The 24,601-nt window shown below is 40.6% G+C and overlaps 1 protein-coding gene across 1 annotated transcript in view; it reads right to left on the bottom strand.

Annotated features, from left to right (window-relative positions):
- SI (sucrase-isomaltase) overlaps nucleotides 1-24,601 on the bottom strand; it is a 219,470-nt gene that overhangs the window by 29,924 nt on the left and 164,945 nt on the right. The window contains exons 39-49 of the mRNA XM_044434407.1: nucleotides 19,918-20,066; nucleotides 18,347-18,431; nucleotides 17,608-17,664; nucleotides 16,218-16,342; nucleotides 15,223-15,311; nucleotides 14,749-14,798; nucleotides 11,350-11,523; nucleotides 9,185-9,337; nucleotides 6,976-7,182; nucleotides 6,383-6,537; nucleotides 2,658-2,826 (exon numbers count right to left, since the gene is read on the bottom strand). Coding sequence (XP_044290342.1) covers nucleotides 2,658-2,826; nucleotides 6,383-6,537; nucleotides 6,976-7,182; nucleotides 9,185-9,337; nucleotides 11,350-11,523; nucleotides 14,749-14,798; nucleotides 15,223-15,311; nucleotides 16,218-16,342; nucleotides 17,608-17,664; nucleotides 18,347-18,431; nucleotides 19,918-20,066 — 1,413 coding nt within the window. The remainder of the gene's footprint in view (nucleotides 1-2,657; nucleotides 2,827-6,382; nucleotides 6,538-6,975; nucleotides 7,183-9,184; nucleotides 9,338-11,349; nucleotides 11,524-14,748; nucleotides 14,799-15,222; nucleotides 15,312-16,217; nucleotides 16,343-17,607; nucleotides 17,665-18,346; nucleotides 18,432-19,917; nucleotides 20,067-24,601) is intronic.

Genomic DNA, 24,601 nt, shown 5'->3' with positions numbered 1-24,601 from the left:
ATATCTCAAGTAAGCCATGAAAATAAAATGCCTAGAGCTGGTATTAATCATGACACCATTTGCAAACAACAAATTAAATCTTTATTGAGAGCTCTCATTAATCAGTTAACCAATATAGTTGCAAATAGGTAATTGAAATCTTTAATGTTCAGAGTGTAAATGCCCAACACCTGTAAGAACAGTATTTGGAGCCTAACCAATCCCATGGTTGCTAAACATATTGTGCCATTAATACACATATTCTATTGCTACTGTCACATAATTATAACATGCAATAATCGCATCATGTGAGTTTTGCAGAACTCACAACTACACCAAATGCTTCTCAAACAGCCAGTGTAGACTCACCACTTTACTGAATTGCAGAAATTTTCTAGATGAAACAGGTCCATGAAGCATGTCTTTCTATCATAGATTCAAGCTTGGATATGACATCTGCTGCTCCTCTTTTTTTTTTTTTTTTTTTTGGTGTCAGCACTGGAATGACTTGTAGCAAGGAGACTGCCTCCCTCTGTCTCAGCCATGCTATGTTTCTAGGTTCAACCCAGGGTTTCACATAATAGTAGAGTTGAAAGGGGCCATGAAGGCCATTGGGTCCAACCCCTTGCTGTTGTAGGACACCAATTTACACCAACCTACTCAGATGGCTGACCAGTTTCCTTTTGAATGTCTCTAGTGTGGGAGAGTCCACCACCTCTCTAGGCACCTGGTTCCACTGTTTAATTGCTCTGACAGTGAGGAAGCTCTTCCTGATGTCCAGTCTGAATCTGGGTAGCTGCAACTTGAATTGATTATTCCATGCCCTGCCCTATGGCATCAGCAAGAAGAGATCTTGACCTTTCTCTTTGTGACAGCCTTTGAGGTACTTATAGAGGGATATCATGTCCCCTTCAGTTTTCTTTTCTCAAGGCTGAACATGCCCAGTTTTCACTGTCTCTCTTCACAGGGCAGTGTTTCCAAACCCTGGAACATTTTTGTTGCCCTCCTCTGGATCCTTTATAATTTTTCTGCAACTTTTTAAAATCTTAGTACCCAAAACTGGACACACTATTCCAGATGAGGTCTGACAAGAACAGAATATAGGAATAGTATTACTTCTCTTGATTTGGAAGTAATACTTCTATTAAGGCATCCCAAAGTAGTATTCACCATTTTGGCAGCTGCATCACATTGTTGTCTCATATTTAGCCTGTTTATTTATTTATTTAGAATTTTTGTATGCTGTCCTATTGCGTGTAGCCTTGGGATGGCTCACATAAATAAATAAACATAATACAAATACAATTAAAACCCAGAAACACCCTGGCTGCACAATTAAAACCTATAAATATTATCAAGCGTTGTTAAAATATTGTTTAAATAAAAAGGTCTTAGCCTAGCACTGAAAAACAAGTAACGATGGCGCCAGGCGGACCTCTCTGGGGAGCACATTCCACAGATGGGGTGCCACCGCAGAGAAAGCCCTCCTCTGGGTACTTTGCCTCCTAATGTCTCTCATGGAGGGCTCCTGGAGGAGGGCCTCTGCTGCCGATCTCAAGGGGCGGGAGGGCAAATGTGGAAGTAGGCGTTCCTGTTGTCCACAATTACTGTGAGGTCTTTTTCTTTTTCAATTCTGCTGAGCCACATATTCCCCATCTTGTATTAATGATTTGGTTTCTTTTTCCTAGGTGGAGGATTAGCACTTATCCTTATTGAATCTCATTCTGTTACCTTCAGGCTTTGAGCAACTTTAGGCTCAAGTTTACTAGGAAAATACAGCCTTTAGGAAGTTCACTCCATTGTGGATAGTTCAGCTCTAAAGCAAGTAAACTGGACATTGCCCACCATTTGGCAGTGTGCATGGAGGCCTGTCCATCCTCATATTCATACCATCTTTAGTCATAAGAAGTGTCTTGATATTAGATGTATTGACTCAGATTGGTGCATCTTTCTTTCCTTGGCATGTTATTTAGAAGTATCAATAACTGGCCATAAGGTAAAAGCATGACTGCCACAAAATGCAGTTGTAGAAGTTACTAGAGCTGCAAAAATGTAATACACAAAGCTTCCCTGGGGCAGGGATGGTTGTGTTGTTCTGAAAACATAAAGCCATTTAAATGCTATAGCTTGTCCCAAATATTACTGGGAATATATAATTTTGTAATGCTACTCAACATTGCTAAATCACTTTCTATGTTAAGAGCACTCCTGCCTCTTGAAACCCATTATTTTGACTTTTCACAATCTTTTTGTGGCCTTAGAGAAATCACTTAATGTGAATATATGTATGTATTTTTAATTCTTCAGAATGGTTTGCCTTGTTTGCATAATCACCATTATAAATGTGTCCATTCCATTAATTTCTGTTTTGTTTTTAAAAGCCAACAGCTACAAGGTTTGCTAGATCTGTCTCAAAAGATGTGCACAAAATGTGAAATGAATGAAATTCAGTTCAGTCCTGGAATATAGTCACAAATCTTATGGCCCAAAGAAAACTCTTTCCTTGTTTTATAATGCTATGCAATAATATCATAAAATATTGATTGATTCCTAAAGAATATTAGCTACTTAGGACAGGAACTATTTTGATTACACATTTCAGTTCTCATACTGGAAGAAAGTTCAACTAAGAAATCATGGAAATTTCAAACCCCAACCCAAACCATAATTTTGCTTACACCAGGCGGTTGATCTTTGTTGAACATGCCCCAGGTTTGCCAGTTCATATCTCTGCGGAACTGCGGGTGTTCATTTTCTCCAAATCCATATAAATACTGTGATGGAAGGCGAGTAGCAATCTGGATGAACTTGTCACTAAAGGTAAATCCTGGCACCTGAGAATCCCAGCTACAAAAGAACAGTTATATCACACAACAGATTATGCAATTGCTGAAAGGTGGGGATTCTCATGGGTGGATAAAATAAGCAGGCAACATCCAGTAGATCTGGGATCAAGAACTACTTGTTACTACATTTCTAAGGAAGGCACTAACTTGTATTAAATTGACTATAGTTAACCTCAGCTGAAAACAACAACAAACCCAACACCCTGCATGTAGCTATTTTCAGAAATGCACAATGTTTTGAGAGAATCAGATACCAAAATTAGATGTGATTAAACAAGACTTTGCTTGGATACAGATGAATAAATGTGCCATGCATATGCATCCAATTGTTGTAAAATACTTCTTAGCTTTTGGCCAAATGCTACGGAACAATCAACATTTTGGCTGACTTCACATGACACAGCAAACACCCCTGCACTGGTGTGTGGATTTCTGCCCAAATTTGTCAGTCAGATGATCACACGGTTACCAAGACAATGCAGTTTTCACACTCCCCACTCTATTTTCCCAGCTTTGTCATGCATCCAAACAGCCCATCATTTTCCTATTCTTGCTCTTATTCCTATTCCTCCTATTCATTTTCCCGATTGGTCCACTGCAATCCAGGGGTGGATTCCTCCCATCCCCTTTGCAAGTGTACCTACATGTTTGTCTTACTTCCAAGCCCCTCTCCCACATTTTTGATACAACTTAACAATTTTGTTATGATTCTTCCCTGCTCTTTTCTTCTGTCATGCATTTCTGGACTATCTCTCTGTTTCTACTAGTAAACAGGGAGATGGACATATTGATCAACCAATGGGACTAAAGCAAGCAGTGACACATCTGTTGCTATAGAGCTGGGAGCAGTAAAGACTGAAGGCTAGAGGCAGCCACTTCTGCCACCACATTTGCAGGGAACTCTATCATGATCCCATCCTAATAATGCTAAAATGTTGATCCTGGTTATGGACAACTGGAGAAGAGATGGAAGTCTTAGAACAGATAACTGATTCTCAGTTTCAGAAAACTAATCCTACTATGCAGGGACCCTGGAACTGAATTCAGTAACCACAACAGACCCACAGTAGTAATATTTCACCATGGCTTCTTGTGTTGTGAGGACCAGCCTGGCTTGTGTGGTTTGTATACTGCTTAATGAATTTGTTTTTATGTATTTATTTCTCAGATTTATATGCTGTCTGTCACGGGATTATCATTAGTATTAGTATTCTAAAATGTATTGCCAACAAAACAGCTGATAGCAATAACATATGACAGCAAGACAACTCAATTAGAAATCAGGAGTAAAAATGCATACTCTTGTTGTTTGCCACAGATGACAGCATTTCAGTATGATATAGTTACATCTCTAATTGAAATACACACCAGCTCACTAACTCTAATGAAATGTTCTGAGTTGCTCCCAGTTTCATTACTGTGATATTTAAATTTAGAACAGGTTTCACCTGAAGGAAAGCATATTATATTATAGTCCATCATGCTTTATCTGAACAAAAATATTCATGCTAAACCTAGGGATGCTTGCAAAATTTTCTTCATTCCCCACTAAATTCTGTAATTCTAATATACTTGTCCCTGTTTGTGAAATGGAATAGACTCAATTTTTCTGTTTTATATTCTGTTCTGAAGACTCTACATAGCATAGCATTTTTCTCCTGTTCTCTCATGTCTCCCTGTTACCAAACTGCTAACTACACATTAATAAATCATGGCAAAATTTAAACCATAATCCCTCTTGTTTTACCAATTTTGACTTGTTTTTCTTGCTTTTTAAATGTAATGTATTTTTTTTTGCCCTGATGAATAAAAGCAGCATGTGTTTTTTACAGCTTCCTACATTGATGACTATTGAGAAAGTCCAGCTTGAGTACAAAGCAGGCTTTAGATTCCTTTTGGAGGAGATTGACTGGAAACTGTAATGTTTCATGTATTTAAAAAGATACAAGTAGAAAAAAAATGGATTTATTTATTTATTTTTGAATTTGTATGCTGCCCACTAATCCAGATGGATTCTCTAGACAGCTTACAGTAAAATACTAAAACAAAATGTGCGTGTGTGTGTGTGTGTGTTATACTAGTAAGCAATAACAAATTTAAGGCTGTCCTTGAAAACATTCAGAGAGAAGAAATGTCTTCAGCTGGTGCCAAATGAAAACAAGCTGGCACCAGGCAAATTCCTTTGGGGAGCCAATTTATAGTTGAGAAGCAGCCACTGAGAAGGCCCTTCTATTTACTGTGCCCTTTACCTCCTTAAGGAATGGTTCTTCTAGAAGGACCTCCTGCCCAGATCTTAATGGGCGGGTAGGTATATATGGGAGCAGATGGTCCTTCAGGGCCTTCATATAGCATAAACATTCCTGAGCAAGACAATATATCTGGTATCACATATCAGAGCTCCAAACAAAGGTGTCTCCTCCCCATACAACTCTGTGGGGTGTGTCGCCAGAGGCTCCAGTCACCACAGTTTTAGAATTCAGTCAGGAAGAATAAAAGAAAGAAGTACAAAAAATATTCTCATTCCTAATCAAACCACAGCAGAACAACCCATTTAAAACATGCAAGATATCACATATTATAATTAAATAGTAAAGACTGGAAAACACTTTAAATTACCCCATCACCTGAGTTAGCTTAGGCAATATGTTATTAATGACATTTCCAATACTGGAGCCTGCACTTTATGCAATTCCAATTTGTATTATTTCTTTCCCAAGCAGCTAAATATCTTCCTCTTATCTGGATTATGCCTTCATACCCTTATGTGTCTGGAAACTAGAACTAGTCGACTTTTTTAAAAAAGAAGTCTGAGATCTCTTTCAGAAGCTATTCTGATGTGCCCCTTGGCAGATTCCCAGGAAAGCATTCTATACTTTAAGGCCATCCACCAAAACCTCCTCCATAAATACTGCTCTGGCCCCAATTTGCCACACAGATAATAAATCTGAGAGGGTGTTCTCAGTTATTGTACTTGTCATGATGGAATTAACTGCTCTTGGGCTGGTTGTAGTAAAATGCAATCCTCAACAGAGACTGAGAGATAATGCATTATTTGGAAAAGTGAAAATAACAATAACTGAAATAAATGGAGAAGAGCCCTCACTAATGTGTTTGTTAGAATTATTCTATAGTTTGTAGACAACAGAAAATTTACTGTTAATAAAATGCAGAGTATGATTCTTATCAAACACTGGTAATGATCAGTCAGTCAGCAATGTGCACTGGAAATCATAGAACTGTCATTGTATTAAGTATACACATATTCAGAACATCTGTTTATTTCATAATCATTTGCATGTGAATAGGTATCTCAAATTCAAAAAAGTATATATACTACCAGGTCAGTGATTTTAGGATCACAGCTAAGCAAATAGATATATGAGTGGCTGGTCTAAGTGCGTGCACACCCACAAACACACACACACCAACAGACAGATGCAGGCAATAAAATAGTATTTAACACAAGGGGCATGAAGTGTTTATCTCATAGGCAGGTATGTTGGGATGTATGTTTAAGAATATTGTTCCTTTTTCCCCTAAACATGAACGTTACTTACATAATAGTTCCTGTGCTTCTGCGCTGAATTCGTATACCAAATGGATTGTTCAAAATATCTACTTCATAGAGCCGATTAGCTTCTGTAGCTTGAGAGCTGCTTGGGGTGGAGAGTGGAATGGGAACTTCATATCTTTTCTGGTTGGGATCATAGATCTATGTAAAAGACAGTGTTTTCAGTGCATGTAAAATGTACAGTACAACCTCTTGGGATTGTCTTGGGATTATGAATTTTCCTGCTTTTAAGGGCTAATGCAGAAGGGCAATTCAGCTATAATTGCAGCAGTTCACATAAGACCCTCAATTGCTACAGCACTTTACTTGAGGGTGATGAACTTTTAAAAGCTACTTTTCACATATATCTCCCACATTCTTATGTCAGATCAACTGTATTATATTTGTTTCTGTCAGTATTGACATACAACTTTGGAAACCCACCATCAAGATATTATACTCCTAACACACATTATGTGGGACAGGCCAACAAGAAAGACTTTTTAGGCCCTTCCGCTTGTGGGCTGTAACATTTGATGACTTTCTGAAATAAACACATAAAAATAAATAAGTGTATCTCAGAACATACGAGCAGTTTACCTTGAACTGCAGCATGTCATTGTGATGGAACCTCACTTCCACGCGAAGCTGGTTCACTGCTGGTGACCTAGAGCCATATGGGCTGGGGAAGCGTTTGATGCTGTAGAGGTCAGCTGACAACCCCCTGGCAATGTTTCGGATATTAATGACAGAGTAGCCGTAGTCTCTGGGATAAAAGCAGTGTGGCACACCAGGAGTAGAAGAAACCTGAAATAAAATGACATCTTGACATCTTTAGTTAATACTAAATGACAAAGATAAATAACATCATACAAAGCGATCTGTTTGCATAGCATCATACATAAGCTTCACTCAGTTTGACAGGGCTTATATTCAGGTAAGCAAGTGTAGGACCACAATCCTGAGGCTGCAGTTCCGTAGTTGTTTCCTCAATAGTGCACCCATCATCATCACCACCACCACCATTCTAATTTCTATACTACCTAATAACTAAAGCTGTCTGGGCAATTTACAACAGCATTGATAGGATTATTCCTGAGTGGAGAGTGCTAATGAACAAACCAAGCAAGTTCTATCCTGTGTTTATCTGGGGACAAAGCATGATTAGTGAGCAGTGATTATCCCTGTTCTTACAGGGAATGAGTGTGAGATTCCAGGAAAGTAGGTATGAGGCTTAGGAAAGCAACTGAAGAACTATTTCAGTCTAGCCACAACAGCTCTTCATTGCATATACAAGGTTTGTTTGTTTGTTTGTTTGTTTGATCTATATCCTGCCTTTTTCCTACAAAGGGCTCAAGGCAGCTTACATCATTCTCCTCCTCCATCTTATCCCCACAACAACAACCCTGTGAGGTAGGTTGGGCTGAGAGTCTGTGACAGGCCCAAAGTCACCCAGTTGGCTCCATGGCTGAGCGGGGACTAGAACCCAGGTTGTCTGAGTCCCAGTCCCACGCTCTTAACCACTACGCCACTGGCTCTATAGGTTGCAGAATCTTAGTCCTCTCTGGAAAATGCAAGCCTTAGGAAGTTCCAAGCTGGCCCAGGCCTTTTCCTGACCCAGCCCTTCCTTTCCATTACCACTGGAACTGTGATTGGTTCCCAGCTTTTCTGCCGTTTTTCCCCTGCAACCTAAAAAGTTGAAATGACACCCCCATACCACCCAAGACTATATTGCTAGAAATTAAGAGATGTAAGAACAAATAGGCGAGTATATTTTTGGTATCTGGATCTCCTGCACAGGCCATTCTCAGCACTGGAATATGGCCGCCAGGAGGTTCTCTGAAATGGAATTCTACCCTTGGATTGAAAGAGGATCTGCACCTTCTTCTGCACATGCACACTGGATCACATCATCTTTCTCATACACACCCACACCAGGGTCATCATGACTGGACTCCTGAGAAGGAAGAGGAGGAGGAAACCTTGAAGAAGTGGAGATGGGGGTTCTAAGAACCTATGAAGAGAAGCCCTTTGATGTGCCCTCGAAACCACTGCCCACAGATTTCTACACTGACCAGGAGAACAGGAATGTTTTGGAAGGAATGGGAGGTGTCAAAGAAGTGGATGCTCCTTGATGCGATGGTGAGGCATTGGGAAAGAGGACCTGCCCAGTTAGAGGGCTTATATAGGTCTCACCAGCTGACCCTTCACCAGTGACACCCAGGCTGAAGGTGGAGCCCACTGAGTTGCTGAAAGGGAAGGATCTTGTCCTTCCCCAGTTTGTGTTCAACTTTTCTTGGCATGAGCAGAGGCGAAGCTGCCAAACTTTTTGAGTTGCTTTGTCTTGCAGCTGTGAAGTGCTAATAAAGTTCTGCATTGTAAAAACACTGATGTTTTGATGCCTAAGGGCAAGAAGGGGGAGGGCCACTTATATGTGAGTATGTGCATTTGTGCTGAATATTCTTTTTAAAAATTTCAGGCAACTTGTAATAAATCAAATACTAAACCAACTCATGAAACCAACATTCTAAAATAATACGAAGGATTTAAAACAGTTATCACTATTTAGAAAAGAAATCTTATTAGCAACAAGAGGATTAAAATTTAATTTCTCGTAACAGCAAATCAGTACTGATATATACCATAACAAATGAAAACATTTCAGAATAGATTCTCAAATGGGAAGAGCTGTTTTTAGTGGTGGGTGAAGGAGAGATACTTTGCCTTCAATTTAAAGGATTAGTGAACTTGCTTAAGAAGTTATGCCTACCTATTGTCAAAAGAAATGATTCCCAATACCCTAACTTACCTCCCAGGTGCAGCCACGGGCTTCACACATGCTTTGGGTCGGATTGGGGTATGGGTGGCAGTTAAATTTTTCTGTGTCTTGAAGAAGCTTCTGTTTCCACTGCAATGAATATGCTTGTCCCAGAGCAAGCTGAAGGCCTGTAATGTGCAAGACCTTTGGAAATAAAACAAGAGACAAATTGCAAACTCCTATTCACATTCCTATGAACATTAAAGAGTATCCTCATATTTAAAAGAGAAGGAAAGACAGGCGGGAAGAGAGAGAGGTGGAATAAAATGAAATAAGATATATTTCATTTGCTTTGATTTTTAAATAGGACTGGCTTCTTACAGGATGAGAATGTACACACACACCCATGAAGTTTCCATTGTATTGCCCATATGCACCAATGTGCCAACTTACATTTCTCTTCAACCCTGCCTGGCTCTCTACCCCTATGATCATTGTTTTTAAAGGATATTTTCAGAGTTTTGCTTGGCTTTGTTTTCTTTTAACCGGAGGCTGCCATGCTACACAATGAAGAACCAGTTTACAAGTGCCATCTTTATTTTCCCTGAAAGGCAATCTTAGAAAATAAAAATGAAGGGAAAATGTCATGCAGCATGCATAGCCATTCATCAAATCCAAAATGTTAGCGGGGGGGGGGGGGCGGTGTCTGGGGGGGGGGTGGCAGTTAAAGGGATGTAGGTTGCTTTGTCTTGGCCATGTCTGTGTGCTACTTTGGCTAACGTGATTAAACCTTGGTTTCATATATGATTGTGAGTATGTTTTGATGTGTGTGTGTGTGGGGGGGGGCTTTCCCCCTGTGTATGCATGTGTTTTTCTGAGCATCATCAAATTGCCTTTTGTCGAACAGGTATTTTAGTATGCTTATGTGAGCAAATATATGATCTGGCATTTGAGCCTCAGACCTCTGCTTTGTATAGAATTTCTCGCTAAGGTTTTCTCGACATACTGTCTTCTATGGAATGGGTTCTGGAACAGAATGCTGTATTTCAATAGTGTGGCTTTGTGTTTTGGAACTCAGAGTCTACCTTGGCCTCACAGTTCAGTTTCATGGCCAAATTACTTTTCCTTTCATCTCACCAGCTCTCTTTCTTGGAAAAGGGTTATTTTGTCACTCGCTCTGCCTTCTGGGGCATCTGCTGTTGAACAGACAACTCCTCAACGGTGTTGTAAGGATACCCATGACACTCTTTCGCAATCGTAACTGTGCCCCTCCCACTCAAAGATGGAGATCCCTAACATAGTTATGAACATAAATTGGCGGCAGGGGGGTGGATGTTGGAATAGAAGTAAATGGTGCATTAGGAAGAAGATACTACAGGGAGGCAGACTGACAGAGCAGGCAGAATGTCTGCTGACCTGCCCTGGTGCTCACCTTAGAGATACCTGCAGTGAATTCCACTCTGTGACTTGTTTTCCAAAGTGGACCACACTGAGGCTGCTTCAGTCCCTGAAGGATCTAACTGATATAGCCTCATGAGGAATAATATTTGACCTGACCTGATTTTTTTCCAGTAAGAATTAAAGAGTACTTCTGCTTTCTTCCCTGTTCCTTGCCCCCAAACACCTATCCCTATTCCAAGTATTGGCTACATTGGAGCACAGGAAGAAAGTTCCAGTATTTTCCAGAACTATCTTAAATGAGAATGGGACTCAAAGTAGAAGTATGCTTAACCCAGAATCAAGAATCAGTAAAGGTTTTTCTTCTGTCATAATACTACAACTTCAGGTCTATCAGTGAAGCAAAATGGTGGGACAGGCAGGATGAAAAAAGAAAAGAAAAAGAAACACTTCTCCAAGACAAAAGGAGATGCTTCTTCTTAAACTATGGGATCTGCAGTCAGCAGCTGTGATGATGTCTACCAGTTTGGGTAGCTTCAAATGGGGATTAGACAATCAGGGATTAGATCACTCTCAATGACTCATAGTCATGGGAGCTACATGAAGCTCTAAGAGCTGAGCCAGCATGCTCCTGAATACCAGTTTCTGAATGGTAGGAAGGGACTTTTCCCCTCCATCCTGCTTGTGGGCTTCCTATGGGCTTCCAACTGGCCAGTGTGAGCAACAGGAAGCTGAACTAGACAGGACTTTGGTCTCATCCTGAAGTTTTCAACATATGCCTTTCAGTGGTTCACACTTGCAACATTATCGTTGCTTACCTGTGTTGAGGAATTATAGCTCACAATATGCTTGGATGGAATTGCTGTACCATATTGAAACACTGCGACAACAGGAGAGACATTGGCTGCAACTCCTAGGATTTTAATTTCTTCAAACTTTAAGTTGTTTGGGTCAAAGTATCCCTGATGGGCGATATTGATGTCCAAGACATTCTGAAAAACAGTTTTTGTTGGTTTTTAACATTATCTTGTTTTTGTTGATGATGATTTAAAAGCTGTTTGCCACAACCTCTGATTGACTTCAGTGTCCTTTTACCATGTCATCTATTGCTAGGCAAATAGAATCAAGTTGGAGGACACTACCAATACAATATTTTTAGTCTTGGCTAAGTACTTCATCACACACATTGCTACAAATCTATTTACATGCAAAAGGTTCAATACATTACGTCATTAGCGTTTGTGCACAGGCTGCCAGAAATGGTAGGACAGGACAACGATTGTATTAGGAAGTATTTGCAGAAATCATTCAATTGAAAAATTGCTTTGATTTTACTAATTACTATATGACTCCCTACACACATGTTCACTCCACCTTATCACTAGCCCACGAGTTTTGCTCCTGACATCAATTATCTGATGCAGTACGTTTCTGTAAACTTTCAAATATTTAAATTAACATAGTTTACAGTTCAAGTTATGGCTAGTACTGCTACTACACTGGAGAGATAATACTCTTCCTCTGTGATGAAAATTTTAATTATTCACACTTTACAGAAGCAGCAACAGCACAGAAGAACAACAACCCTTTATGTCACATAATTTTAACCCAAATCTTCCCATCAGATCTTCAAGATCAATTTTGTTCCTACTAGATCTACCATTATTAGGGAAAGCAAAGCCCCTCTTATTTCTCAAAAGACTTATCTGTTGTTAAAAAGTGACTTTGCATATTAAGGATCTGTGATGTGCAATTTTCTACCAGGAATGATCTTTTGAATTATTATTATTATATCCTAGTTTCCAACCCAACGCTATTCTATGTTGCACTTAATGCAAAGGCACACAGAATAGCTATTCCTATTCCATCTTCGTAGCTCTTCTGTACAGCAATGTACACTATTTGCTTTTGCACATGGTACTGAGCTAATGCTCCCAGATCACCAACTGATTCTTGGGTAGCTTGCTAATATGTATCCCTTCCCATTCTAGCTTATTAATTAATACAATGAACTCTGGTTTTGAGCAACAAAGTAAAGGAGCATTGCAATTACCGTATTTTTTGCTCTATAAGACACACCTGACCATAAGACGTACCTAGTTTTTAGAGGAGGGATCCATGGAAAGCTTCCTGATAATCGCAGGCACATTCCCCATCACTTCCCCAGCTTCATTAAAAGACGGGTTGCCATTTGAAAACACACACCGACCCGTGATTAACAGCTCTCACCTGCCCCAGAGGAGGGGGCGGAGCAGGGCGCGCTGAGCGCATGTCAGCCAGGTGTGGTACAGCCGGGCCGGCAGCGTGCTGGCGGTGGTCTTCCGGGTGGCGCAGTGGCGGTGGCGGCAGGTATTCCCAGGTGGTGGGGGTCAGCAGTCTGTCTCTCCGTGCGGCCGGCGGGTTAAAGCCCGCAGCTCCTCCTCCTCCACACTGCTCTCCCTGAGCGGCACAGCTCTCACCTGTGCCGGGGGGGGGGGTTGCGGAGCAGCGCGCGCTGAGCGCATGCCGGCCAGGTGGTGCCACGTGGTGCAGGTGGGCCGGCAGCATCCCAGGTGTCGGGCACACACATTCGCTCTATAAGACGCACAAACATTTCCCCTTTTGAGGGGGGAAATAGTGCGTCTTATAGAGCGAAAAATACGGTACTCGCATATAGAATTTACTCAAAAATAACTAGCAAGGGAGCTTATGTATTCACTGATTTTTACTTTGACCTTTAATCTATAAATGTCATTGTTCTTGAAATTTGCAGACATTGTTGCCAAATTCTGAAATCAGAAACAATCTGCCACCCATCAATACTTTGAAAATGATTACCTTATTTATACCTAAGGACCCAAAAGTCCTTTGAATGTTGAGTAAGCTTGTACATTAGCTGAAACCATTCTGATTCTGCTACTTTCTCCTCGTCCAAAATATATCTTCCAGAAACAATAACAAGGAGCTGAAAGTTTTGTCATAATGTAAAGGGCTTTACGTTGAATGTACACTAACCTTGAAGGTCTTTTGAAGCACCTAGACCATCTCCTGTGCACATTTCCTTATTGCTTGCTAATGTTAGAAGAAAAGTTTTAGCAAGGGGATATTGGTGTGGAAATGGGAGCTTGGAATGACATGAGGAAGGAAACGAGTTACAAGGAAGACCTTGGACAATGGAGGACTGATAAAAAGGATTTGAAATATGCCAGTTCTTTTCAACACTTCAGAGGACTTTTAGGAAAAACCCAAGCTTGAAAAATGAATGAGGTCCTGTCCAGTCAGTATTGAGGGGAAGAGGGGGGAGTACACAAATTATAATTATTATGACTAAATTATAACAGTCAAATATATTTCTCTTCCTTGTCATTAATGTTTAATGACTTGATGGAGATAGCAAATTAAATATGAAGCAATTGTGAGAGGAAACACATTACAAAGCTTCAATATTTTAGCACTCTCAAAAAATAAAACAAAGCCCTGAAACAGCTAAATTTATCTTCTTTTTTTTTTTTTTTTTTTTTGGCCTTACTAACAGTGCTGATTTTCCTGCTGCTGATTAATGGAAAGAGCAGAATAATATTCATTAGCTAGATAAATATGGACAATCTTGCCAATGCCAACACCTATTGCTTGTAATTTAACATTAGTGGCTCTATTGTATAGAACAACTGTATATCCAGAGTCAGACCAAAGAGCAGTGATGATTGTGATCAAGGAATTCTTTGCCATGTATATGCAAAAGAAAAACAATTTGACTAGTCCTTTGGACACAGCCTAGTTCAGTTGAAGTGTTGCTAATCCACCAAGGAAAGAGACAATATTCCAGCTATTCAGAACTATGACATGCACAGCTTCTTTGTATTTTATCCTTATGTTGTCCTAATCTTTTGTAAATCACCCAAGATTCACTCAGTGAAACAATGGGACAGAAGTCTTTAACTAAAGAAAGGTACACAATGGGGAAAACCAAAATTGCTACTCTTTGAAAGGGAAAGCTTAAAATATGGAGTCAGTATGCAGGGTGAGGGATAAAAGAGACCAGGATAGTAAGGACTGAAGAACCATTAGACTAAGGTAGCTGATTTGGTGAAAGCAGTTTCAAAAATGTCCAAAGTTTCTCTTTCTGTAAGCATGTGTAAATGTTAACAACAATCAAGATGTACCGAACGTACTGAAAGGCTAATGTTTAGAACAGGGCTGAACATCTCAGAGCATGCAAGATTGGAAATTTGACCTACCTGACTGGCATTAAAAGTATGCAAGAGGTAAAGACCATTTTCATATGCATCTGCAAGAAGAAAGAAGCAACAGAATAATTTAGTGAACATGTGTTAGATTTCTAGCAAGTAAAGGGAAAAGTAGTGGCTTCCAATATATAATCACTGTTAAGAGGACAAGCATCCAGTTTCCACTGCTAAATGGGAGAAACAACAAACAATGGTTTGTTAAGCAAGCAGAAGCTGTTACAGTAGTAGAGCTGCTTTTTATAAGAACCATCTGACACTAAGCATTACAGACATGTCTTTTTGGATTGTAAGTTTGAAGGGAGGAAATGTCTTGTTTTTATTGATTTGTAAGCCAGTTGGGAATCTTTCTGACAGAAGAACAGCGTATACATGATTTAAATAAATGCAAAATGTTTGGGTATGTTATCATAGTAATGTGCACAACAGTACTGGAAGGTAAGTTAATTTTAAGCCTATTACACTTACCAATTGTGGTTCCATCATCCCAGTAAAGAAGGCCTTGAGCAGTCCCCTTATCATCCAAAGCAACTGTGAGGCCCATTAGGTTTTTTCGGCTAGGGAAACAAGAATATTAAATGATACTTAGAATTTAAACTGGGCAAGATCACAATTATTTACTTCTGCATGAGGTTGCAACAGTGAAGAAAGCTGATAGGACAAAAATGGATGCATTTGAAACATGATGCTGGAGACATTTGTGAATACCCTGGAATGACGGGAAGACAAACAAGTGGCCCTAGATCAAATCAAGCTGAACTTCTCTGGAAGCAAAAATGACTAAACTGAGGCTTTCATACTTCAGGCAAATCATGGGAAGAGAAGACCAAATATGAAATGGATTGACTCCATAAAGGAAGCCATGACCTGTGTTTACAAGAGCTGAGCAGGACTGTCATAAATAGGTCATTGTGAAGAACTTTCATTCATAGATCTGCCTTGAGTTGGAGATGACTTGATGGCACATAACAACAATCAGGCTGCAACCCTGTACATCAGGGAGACTAATTCTCTTTCAAACGAAAGGTTGGATTTAATTTTTTTTATATGCTTTTGGGGATTGTGTCCCAGTGGTGTGCATGGCCACAGGCAAAAGGGTGGGGTCAAAAGCAAAAGGGGTAGGACCTAAATACCAAAACGACCAGTCTACTATAGCTTAAAGCTCTTACAGCCAGTAATTAAGCCTAGGAGTGTCATTTCGACCTTTGAGAAGGTGGAGGAACATGAACAATAATGAAGAGTGGAGAGGTGGATGGCCCTGGTTGGCCAGAATTATTCTGTGTATCTGAGGATCAGCTGGGAAATTGAACTCAATGGGACATACATATCAATTGAACTCAATGAGACATATCTATGAACAAGTATGTTTATGATTGTGTGATTTTTCTCTTATTTGTTCTACACTAACAGCATAAAAAGTATGTGGAGAGTCCAGCACATATCAGAATAACACACAGTCATACCTGGCCTTGGTGTTTGCAGCTGGTAGTTGCCAAGGGATGATGTAGCCACCTCTGAGATGAAGGTTGATGTGATCAAGAGGCGTAGACAAGTTACTGAATTCTCCCCTCACTTTCATTTTTTCATTCTTGTAATGAAAAACAAGTATTTTTAGTTTTATTTCCAAACATAAAAATCTGTTTTCTCCATAGCTAATTAAAGGAAAACTATTAAAAGGTCTCCTCAGCTGATTTCAGCAAACTCAGTCAATGCAATTAAGCTAAAAAATAATTTGATTTTCCTCTCAGCTGCTTTCCCTCAGTGCCATTTTCCTTACCACAGAAAAATTACTCTTGGGCCTAAATGCAGTGAAAGTCAGTCATATTTAAACCTCATGAAAATTAATAGAACTTAGTGTTAGCCATGACTAACATGACCAAATGATTTCAGTGTGACTTAATGACAGAAATGGGCCCTCTTTTTTCTTGATACATACTGATTTAAGTAGGTCAGTCCTTTAAATACCAACTTTTCAACAATGTGCTCGTTCAAGTATATTGGGATTTGCTAATTCAGGCAAAGTCCTGTGCATGTTCAGACAGAAAAAAGACCTACAACACATAGCATGCCTCAGCCAGCTGTATTGTCTCAGACATCCTGAGAGTTGTAAGCATTTTTTCTGTCTAAACATACTTGGTCAATTTACAACTCTTATAGTACTCTTCATAGTAGATGGGGCTGCTGTCACCCTGAGTAACAACATCCTTGTGTCTGGCAGGGGCTGGCACTCCCTCTGAAAAGTTGCTCCCAAGAGTTGGTGGCCATTTGAATGTAATAGGATATGACACAGAGGACTGTCACAGGCAGAGGCATCAGCAAAAACTGAGCTCCCCAATTTGCATGAGCAAAACTACTTGTTTATTTATATATTTTCAATGTGTTTATTTTGATATTTATATACTGCCCCATCCCTACAGGCTCTGGGCAGTTTGCAAGAAATGAAAGCCAACAATAATTTAAATTTCAGCTAAAAACAAGCATATTAAATAAAACTAACTTGGGAAGGCCTGTTGGAAAAGATATGTCTTTAACTCCCTCTTGAAGGTAGCGAAATGAAGCGACTCACCCAACAGACTATTCCATTCCATCACTTAGGGGCAACCCTCAGGAAGGTCCTCTGGATAGCTGACATTTATCTTACAGAAGCAAACTTCAAAAGATTATCCCCAGAGGACTTTACTAGGTGAGGTGGAATATAGTTAGGGCAAAACCAAGACTGGATAGAATCTTGCTTGCCTAAACAATTACTAAAGTGATTTAATTATATCCCCTTACATGCTTTGCAGTCAATTTCCACAAACATTATGGCCATTCTTGGTAAAAAGGAACAAATGGGATAGAGATTTTACTCACTATGTAATAATCATACCAGGAGGCATCAGGAAAATAAGCTTCTACTACTGTAACATTCTGAAATGGAATGCATATGTTAATGTTAGAAAAATGACAATGGAGTTATTTGTAGGAGTGGAACAGATGCTATTGGAATCCATCCCTCTAAGCATTTGTGGGCTCCTTCTTATGCTCAGCCTGGTCTTGCAAACCAAACTCATACGCTCTGCAGTTTTGAAATTATTAGTTGCACAACCCTGAGCAAAGACTAGTGATATTTGAGGAATCCAGTTTGTGGGTGGAAATCTGGATTTTCTTGACCAAGCTTCTCAGGCTCTGACCTGCTTTCTCTCTGCCCTAAACCTTATCGTCACCGGGCATTCGCATGGGCATCCAGCAGGAAGTGGGTTCTCCTGCTGCACAGGCATATCCAGCACAGCCAGCTTTCACACACTGCTGCCTGCACATGCACTGCAGAAGTAGAACTCTGCTTTTGCATGCATGACTTGTGGGCTTTGTGTGCTTAGTGGAAGAATCGGTTAGCACAAAGGAGGGGCCTGCTAGTGTTCCGGAGTATCTGCAGTATTCCAGGACCAACTATAGGAGGACCAACTATAGGACCAACTTATGAGTGCAAGAGATCCAGGTTCCAGGAGGATATACCCAACTGCATGCATTAGGCCGATAACAAACTGAGACAGCTCCATGGACATCATGGAGTTCATATAAAGAAATGATCATAGTTTATTTCTGTACTTACTTCTTCCAGTGCAGGGCTAATGAGCAAAGCAGGACCCCAGAGAAACTGTTTATAGATTCCCCATGTGGTTTTATCATTGGTAAATCTGAAAGTGACATAATAAATTATTATCTTGTATGATAATATAACTGAATTTATTGGTGGAGAACTCTTCCTTGTTTAAAATCAAATAAAATGAGCCAGAAATACAAATATTGAAAAATGCAATTTTGGCCTGGGAAGCATTGAGATAGTTGAATAAATGTAGAATAAATGGGCTTTACCCAGAACTATAGTTCTAACCTACAGCTGGCAGATGGGGTGGCAGTTTTTTATAGGAAAAGATCCACTAAAATATCTTCATGTATTTGGGTATCTATATGATAGATAGATGTGTGAGTAACAAATTGTAAGAACCTGAACTCAGTGCCAGATACAAGCTTTGTGGGGACAAGAGGCTTGTGAGAGATACCCATATGACCACTAGTGAGTCTACTTTTTCACCACTATTGACAACAGACATGTCAGCCCTTCCTGCTTTCCTTGCCCATTGCTATCTTCTGCTTGCCAATTAAAGCAACAGTGAGCAACCAGCCAGGGGCTTCTATGGGTTCTTCTCTTCATCAGCAGCATTGTCTGATCTGATCAGTGAGTCCCCTGCTGGAGCCAACCCTGGACATTTTGTTTCGTTTAATTTCATTTCTATACTGTGCCTTAGTTGAAGGTTTCTGGATGGTTAACTACAATTTATAGAATATAAGAAAATACATGAAAGATGACATAATAAAACAGAATAGCATTTCAGTATGAAAGGTAAAATAGCAATTTTAAAAAAGCTGAGCCACTCAAGCAAGCTTGGCTCTCTCTCCCCCAAAGCAGTGTCTCCCACTGCAGCCCCAGCCTTGCTTTTAAAGTCTCTGGGTGTGTGGTGTTCACCCTTGGTGGGATAGCAGCTCTCTCCCCAAGCTTAATGAGCCATGATGTTAGTCAAGTGGTTGGTGAGAACAGGAAAGTATCTGGTTTAGGGAAGGCACTGCAGAACAGGAACAGGCAGATGGGAAATGATTTGAGTTCATCATCCCGGTGGTTCACTGGCAAGTCAAATGAGTGAACCAAAACCTTCCTCACTGTTTTGCCCACAAGCAGCAAGAATCTCCCTGAAGGGAGAACCAGCTCATTGGGAAGGAAGGTAATTCATTTTGGTCTTAATGGCTGGCAAGGTCAAGAACTAGCTCAAATTATTAAAATAATCATGAACTTAAAGAAATGTCTTGCTCGCAACTTTCATATTCCTCACTCTGCATTACAGAGGCCATCTAAGTCAATGAAAATCTAGCTTGCTGTGATCTGCTGGGAAGGAAAAAGGAGCGACATCACCCACCACTGCAGAATGGCCCCAAGAGCTTTTTTTGAATGGAATTTGCATCTCAGGCTGGGAAATGTCCAATACCCCCTGTGTAAAATTAGTCTTAGTGTGTTTAGACTTGTTTTCACGTTTTAAAGAGTAACACAATAACAAACAGAACTACTTTGAGCTACAAGAGCACTATCTAATTAGTATCTGTGACAAATTAACCTTACTTAATACTTACTCATGGAGTAAAGGACGCACAACAGTACTACCATGTGCATGGGCCTCATACATCAGTGTGTACAGATAGGGTAGCAAAGTGTATCTAGTATTGAGCACTTTCCTGGATAAGTTTTTAAAATTTTCATCAAAGGATACAGGATCCTGCTTCTAGAAAAGACAAATAAGTGTAATTTTTAAACCTACAGGAACTCCCGGTACAGCTTCCTTAAATATCCCAGCAAATTCATCATTTATTAGGAATACTTTTTAGATACAGTATGTTACTATGATCGCCTATGCTTGTTGATACAGGACTTTTTCAATCAATAAATGGATTGCTATATATTTTATCACAGTTTTTTAGATTTATTGAAGCTGAATTTGTTGCTTATTCCACATTGAAATGTACTGCATAATGTTAGATCTGTGATGGCTTATTCACACAGACAAACCAGCATTTGATGTCGCAGTCACAAACTGCTGAATATGCCTGAGTGATCGAGACCCTATGGGGATAAAAGGAAAGTTCCAAAGGATCCAATTTCATACGATTTCTTGCAAAGCTCTCATGATACTCATTTGTTTGGCCCTGTTCTGCTTCCTCAACTTCTTGGGTTGTATTGGTCATGTGTGATATGGATCAGCCAATCACCTATGTACATCTGTGGGAACTTTGCCACGGTGAATGGAGGGAGAAGAGTTGGCAGCCATTTTCTCCAAGCATGTCCTTAGGAGAGAATGTCTATCATGGCACAGTGTTGATCCCATTGGCCAATTCTCTTCCAGATTGGAAAGATCCAGAAACAGGCTGCTGAGGGTCCCTCCATCACTGCTTGAAGGAGTAGCTTCTTCTTTGTTTACACAAGGAGAACTACTTATGTGATAAAAGGAGAAACCTATAATGTCTCACCTTAAATAATGGCATGATTCCCCCTGCTTCCCCAAACAAAAATAATACAAATATTAAAATTCATCCAATCCCCCAGAAGGTTATCCCAGTTTTCAGAGGTCTCACCTCATTCTGTAAAATTGATGAAAATTTCTGAGTCCAATAATTAGGACTAGGAATATTTTAGATAACAAATGGCAATGTTTGATCCAAACTGATCCATCTACTGAAATGGGGGATGTGTCTTGCATTCCATTCCCAATATGAACATTCACAATTAAAACAGTTTCACCAAGTGTGTGTGTGAGAGAGAGAGAAAGAGAGAGGGGGGGGGAGAGAGAGAGAGAGAGAGAGAGAGAGAGAGAGAGAGAGAGAGAGAACAAAGTTCTCAGCCTGGTGTCTAGAATGTGTGACACATTCCGTTGTATTAGTCTTCTTTCCTGCAGGGCACTGCTCAGGACTTTTAAAAGGGGGGGGGGGGGGAAGTAGTGCTAATGAGTGATGTCAGGCAGGCCTTTCAATCTTTATTAAATGAAAGGAACAATAGCTTGGCAAATTGGGTAAGACTGGAAGCAACACGATAACCCTGCATCTGCATTTTTAAAGGCTTTAAAAGACCTATTGAAAGGTGTGCTGCTGCAAGATAAAGTACTGCATTTTTAAAGAGGCGACTCTAATCCTTTAGAAATATGCCATTAAAAGTAGATCTTACCTTGCTACTCCAGAAGCTTTAATAAGTATGTAGGAACTGCTTTCTGTTTAATTCGTTTTCCACTCATCGTCTTAACCCATTTTCTGCAATGGGTTAGCTCTGTTCTCTGCTTGTTCTGCTTTTTTTGCGGGGGGGGGAGTGCTTTTTCTTTAAATATTCAAGAAACATGGTAGATGCCATATCACAATAAGTTTGCATATTCATTTATGGATCTTATCTTCATGCTTCTTCCTGCTTTGCTATTCCTTATATTTACACATGAAAGTTAGCTCTGTATCTGTGGCATGGTTGTGGTTACTATGTAGAAGAGCTTGAAATTACTGTGAGGGATCATGAATAGCCTTTATCGCCATGCCACTTCTCAGCTTCAAAATCATGCTCATTAAGAGAGTTTCATAAATGTGCATGCTGCCCAAATGCAGCAGCCCCACACCAATGAAAGGAAGAGGAAAGGCCTTGATGGCATAAAAGGGGTTAATATGAAGAAATTCAGATACGTGTGCTTGGACAACAGCAGTCACAAGTCAAACCAAAGGCTGTGAGGATTAAGCAAGGCCTTTATACTTGAGGGATGATTTGAAAGAAGGAAAAGATGTGGCACCATAGATGTAATGGGGTCAAGACTTAGAGGGCTGGAGCAGCAGGATATTTGGACAAGTAAGGACATGTGTGTCATCTGCCATCCCCATCAGACTCTCCTTTTCCTTCTGAATGTAGCTGTGATCTTCACAGCAACTTGAAGAATATTGACTTCCATCCTTGTTGAAAAGCAAAGTATTTTAGAATGAGTTAGTCTTGAATGGACAATTCATTGAGAAAGGCCATGGCATGCAGAGTACATGCCTTGGATCCTGAGGTAGAAGACATGCTTGAGTTCAATCTCCAGTATGTGCTAATAGGTCAGCAAAAGCTCTTAGCTGAAATTCTGGAGAGATGCTGCCTGTCCATAGCAACCATACCAGACTAGATGGACCACTATTCTGGGTCAATGTAAGACAGCTAGCTTTCAAAGATCCATTCTTTCTATAAAAAGACATACTCCTGGTGGAGATGGAACTGCTAAACCTGGCTTTTTGATATGGATCAACACAGCTACATGCATTTTTGGAATTGCCTTGAAAGTGCAACTATGGGAATTGTCATGATAAGAACCTACACATTAAAATTTACCACCACATATAGGTAGCACTGGGTGAGTGTTGGTCAATGAGTTCCAGACCAAGAGTGTTGTTAGTCGTGAAGCCATGTCTGACCCATCACGACCCCATGGACAACATTCCTCCGGGTCTTTCTGTCCTCCACCATCCCCTGGAGTCCACTTAAGCTCACACCAACTGCTTCAGTGACTCCATCTAGCCACCTCATTCTCTGCTGTCCCATTCTTCTTTTGCCATCAATTGTCCCCAGCACTAGGCTTTTCTCCAGTGAGTCCTTCCTTCTCGTTCAGTGGCCAAAGTATTTGAGTTTGGTCTTCAGGATCTGGCCTTCTAAAGAGCAGTCAGGGTTGATCTCCTCTAGGACTGACTGGTTTGATCGCCTTGTGGTCCAAGGGACTTGCAGGAGTCTCCTCCAGCACCACAATTCAAAGGCCTCAATTCTTCGGCGCTGAGCCATCCTTATGGTCCAGCTTTCAAAACCGTACATGCAACTGGGAAAACCATAGCCTTGACCAGGGGTCCTCAAACTTTTCCACCAGGGGGCCAGTTGAAAGCTGCTGGTGCTGGGCACAGGCTGGAAAGGCATTGCCGGAGGTGTGCAAAGGCTGGAGTGGAGGCAGTGCGTGTGAGCGTGTGCTCTGAGTGGGGGCAGGGTGCATGGCAAGGCAAGGCAAGGCAAGGCAAGGCAAGGCAAGGCAAGGCAAGGCAAGGAGAGGTGCAGGCAGGGCCAGCACATGCCACAAGGTAGGCGCATGAGGCAGCGACTTGCTCGCTTGGAGATGATTTTATCCGAGCGAGCAAACCACTGCCTTCCCGTGCATGGGGCGAGGTGGGTGTGGATGGGCGCACAGTGGGTTCAAACGGGCATGGTGCACTGGATAAATGGGTATGGCAGGCCAGATCAGGACCCATGGCCTTGACTATACACACTTTTGTCGGCAGGGTGATATCTCTGCTTTTTAGTAAGCTGTCTAGATTTGCCATAGCTTTCCTCCCCAGGAGCAAGCGTCTTTTAATTTCTTGGCTGCAGTCCCCGTCTGCAGTGATCTTGGAGCCCAGAAAAATAAAATCTGTCACTACCTCCATTTATTCTGCATCTATTTGCCAGGAAGTGAGAGGACCGGATGTCATAATCTTAGTTTTCTTAAGGTTGAGTTTCAAGCTAACTTTTGCACTCTCCTCCTTCATCTGCATCTCTTCACTTTCTGCCATTAGAGTGATATCATCTGCATATCTGATATTTCTCATGGCAATCTTAATTCCAACTTGTGATTCATCTAATCCCACCTTTCTCATGATGTGCTCTGCATATAAGTTAAATAGGCAGGGTGACAGTATACAGCCTTGCCGAACTCCTTTCTCAATTTTGAACCGATCAGTGGTTCCGTATCCAGTTCTCACTGTTGCTTCTTAACCTGCATATAGGTTTCTTAAGAGACAAAAATGATGTTTTGGTACTCCTATCTCTTTAAGAACTTGCCACAATTTGTTGTGATCCACACAATCAAAAGCTTTAGCATAGCCAATGAAGGAGATGTTTTTCTGGAACTCCCTAGCTTTCTCCATGATCCACTGTATGTTGGCAATTTGATCTCTAGTTTCTTTTCCTCTTCAAAATCCTGCCTGTACTTCTGGTAGTTCTTGGTCCACATACTGCTGGAGCCTAGCTTGTAGAATTTTGAGCATAAATTTGCTAGCGTGTAAAATGAATGCAATGGTGCAGTAGTTTGAGCATTCTTTGGCATTGCCCTTCTTTGGAATTGGAATGCAAACTGACCTTTTCCAATCCTGTGGCCACTGTTGAGGTTTCCACATTTGCTGGCATATTGAGTGTAGCACTTTTACTGCATCGTCTTTTAGGATTTTGAATAGCTCAGCTGGAATACTGTCACCTCCACTAGCTTTGTTGTTGCTCAGACTTCCTAAGGCCCATTTGACTTCACAT

The sequence above is a fragment of the Varanus komodoensis genome, unplaced genomic scaffold, assembly GCF_004798865.1.
Source record: "Varanus komodoensis strain SLA01 unplaced genomic scaffold, ASM479886v1 scaffold28, whole genome shotgun sequence".
NCBI lineage: Eukaryota > Metazoa > Chordata > Lepidosauria > Squamata > Varanidae > Varanus > Varanus komodoensis.
Note: the sequence above shows the minus strand (reverse complement) of the source record. Positions and strands in the feature narration are given on the sequence as shown.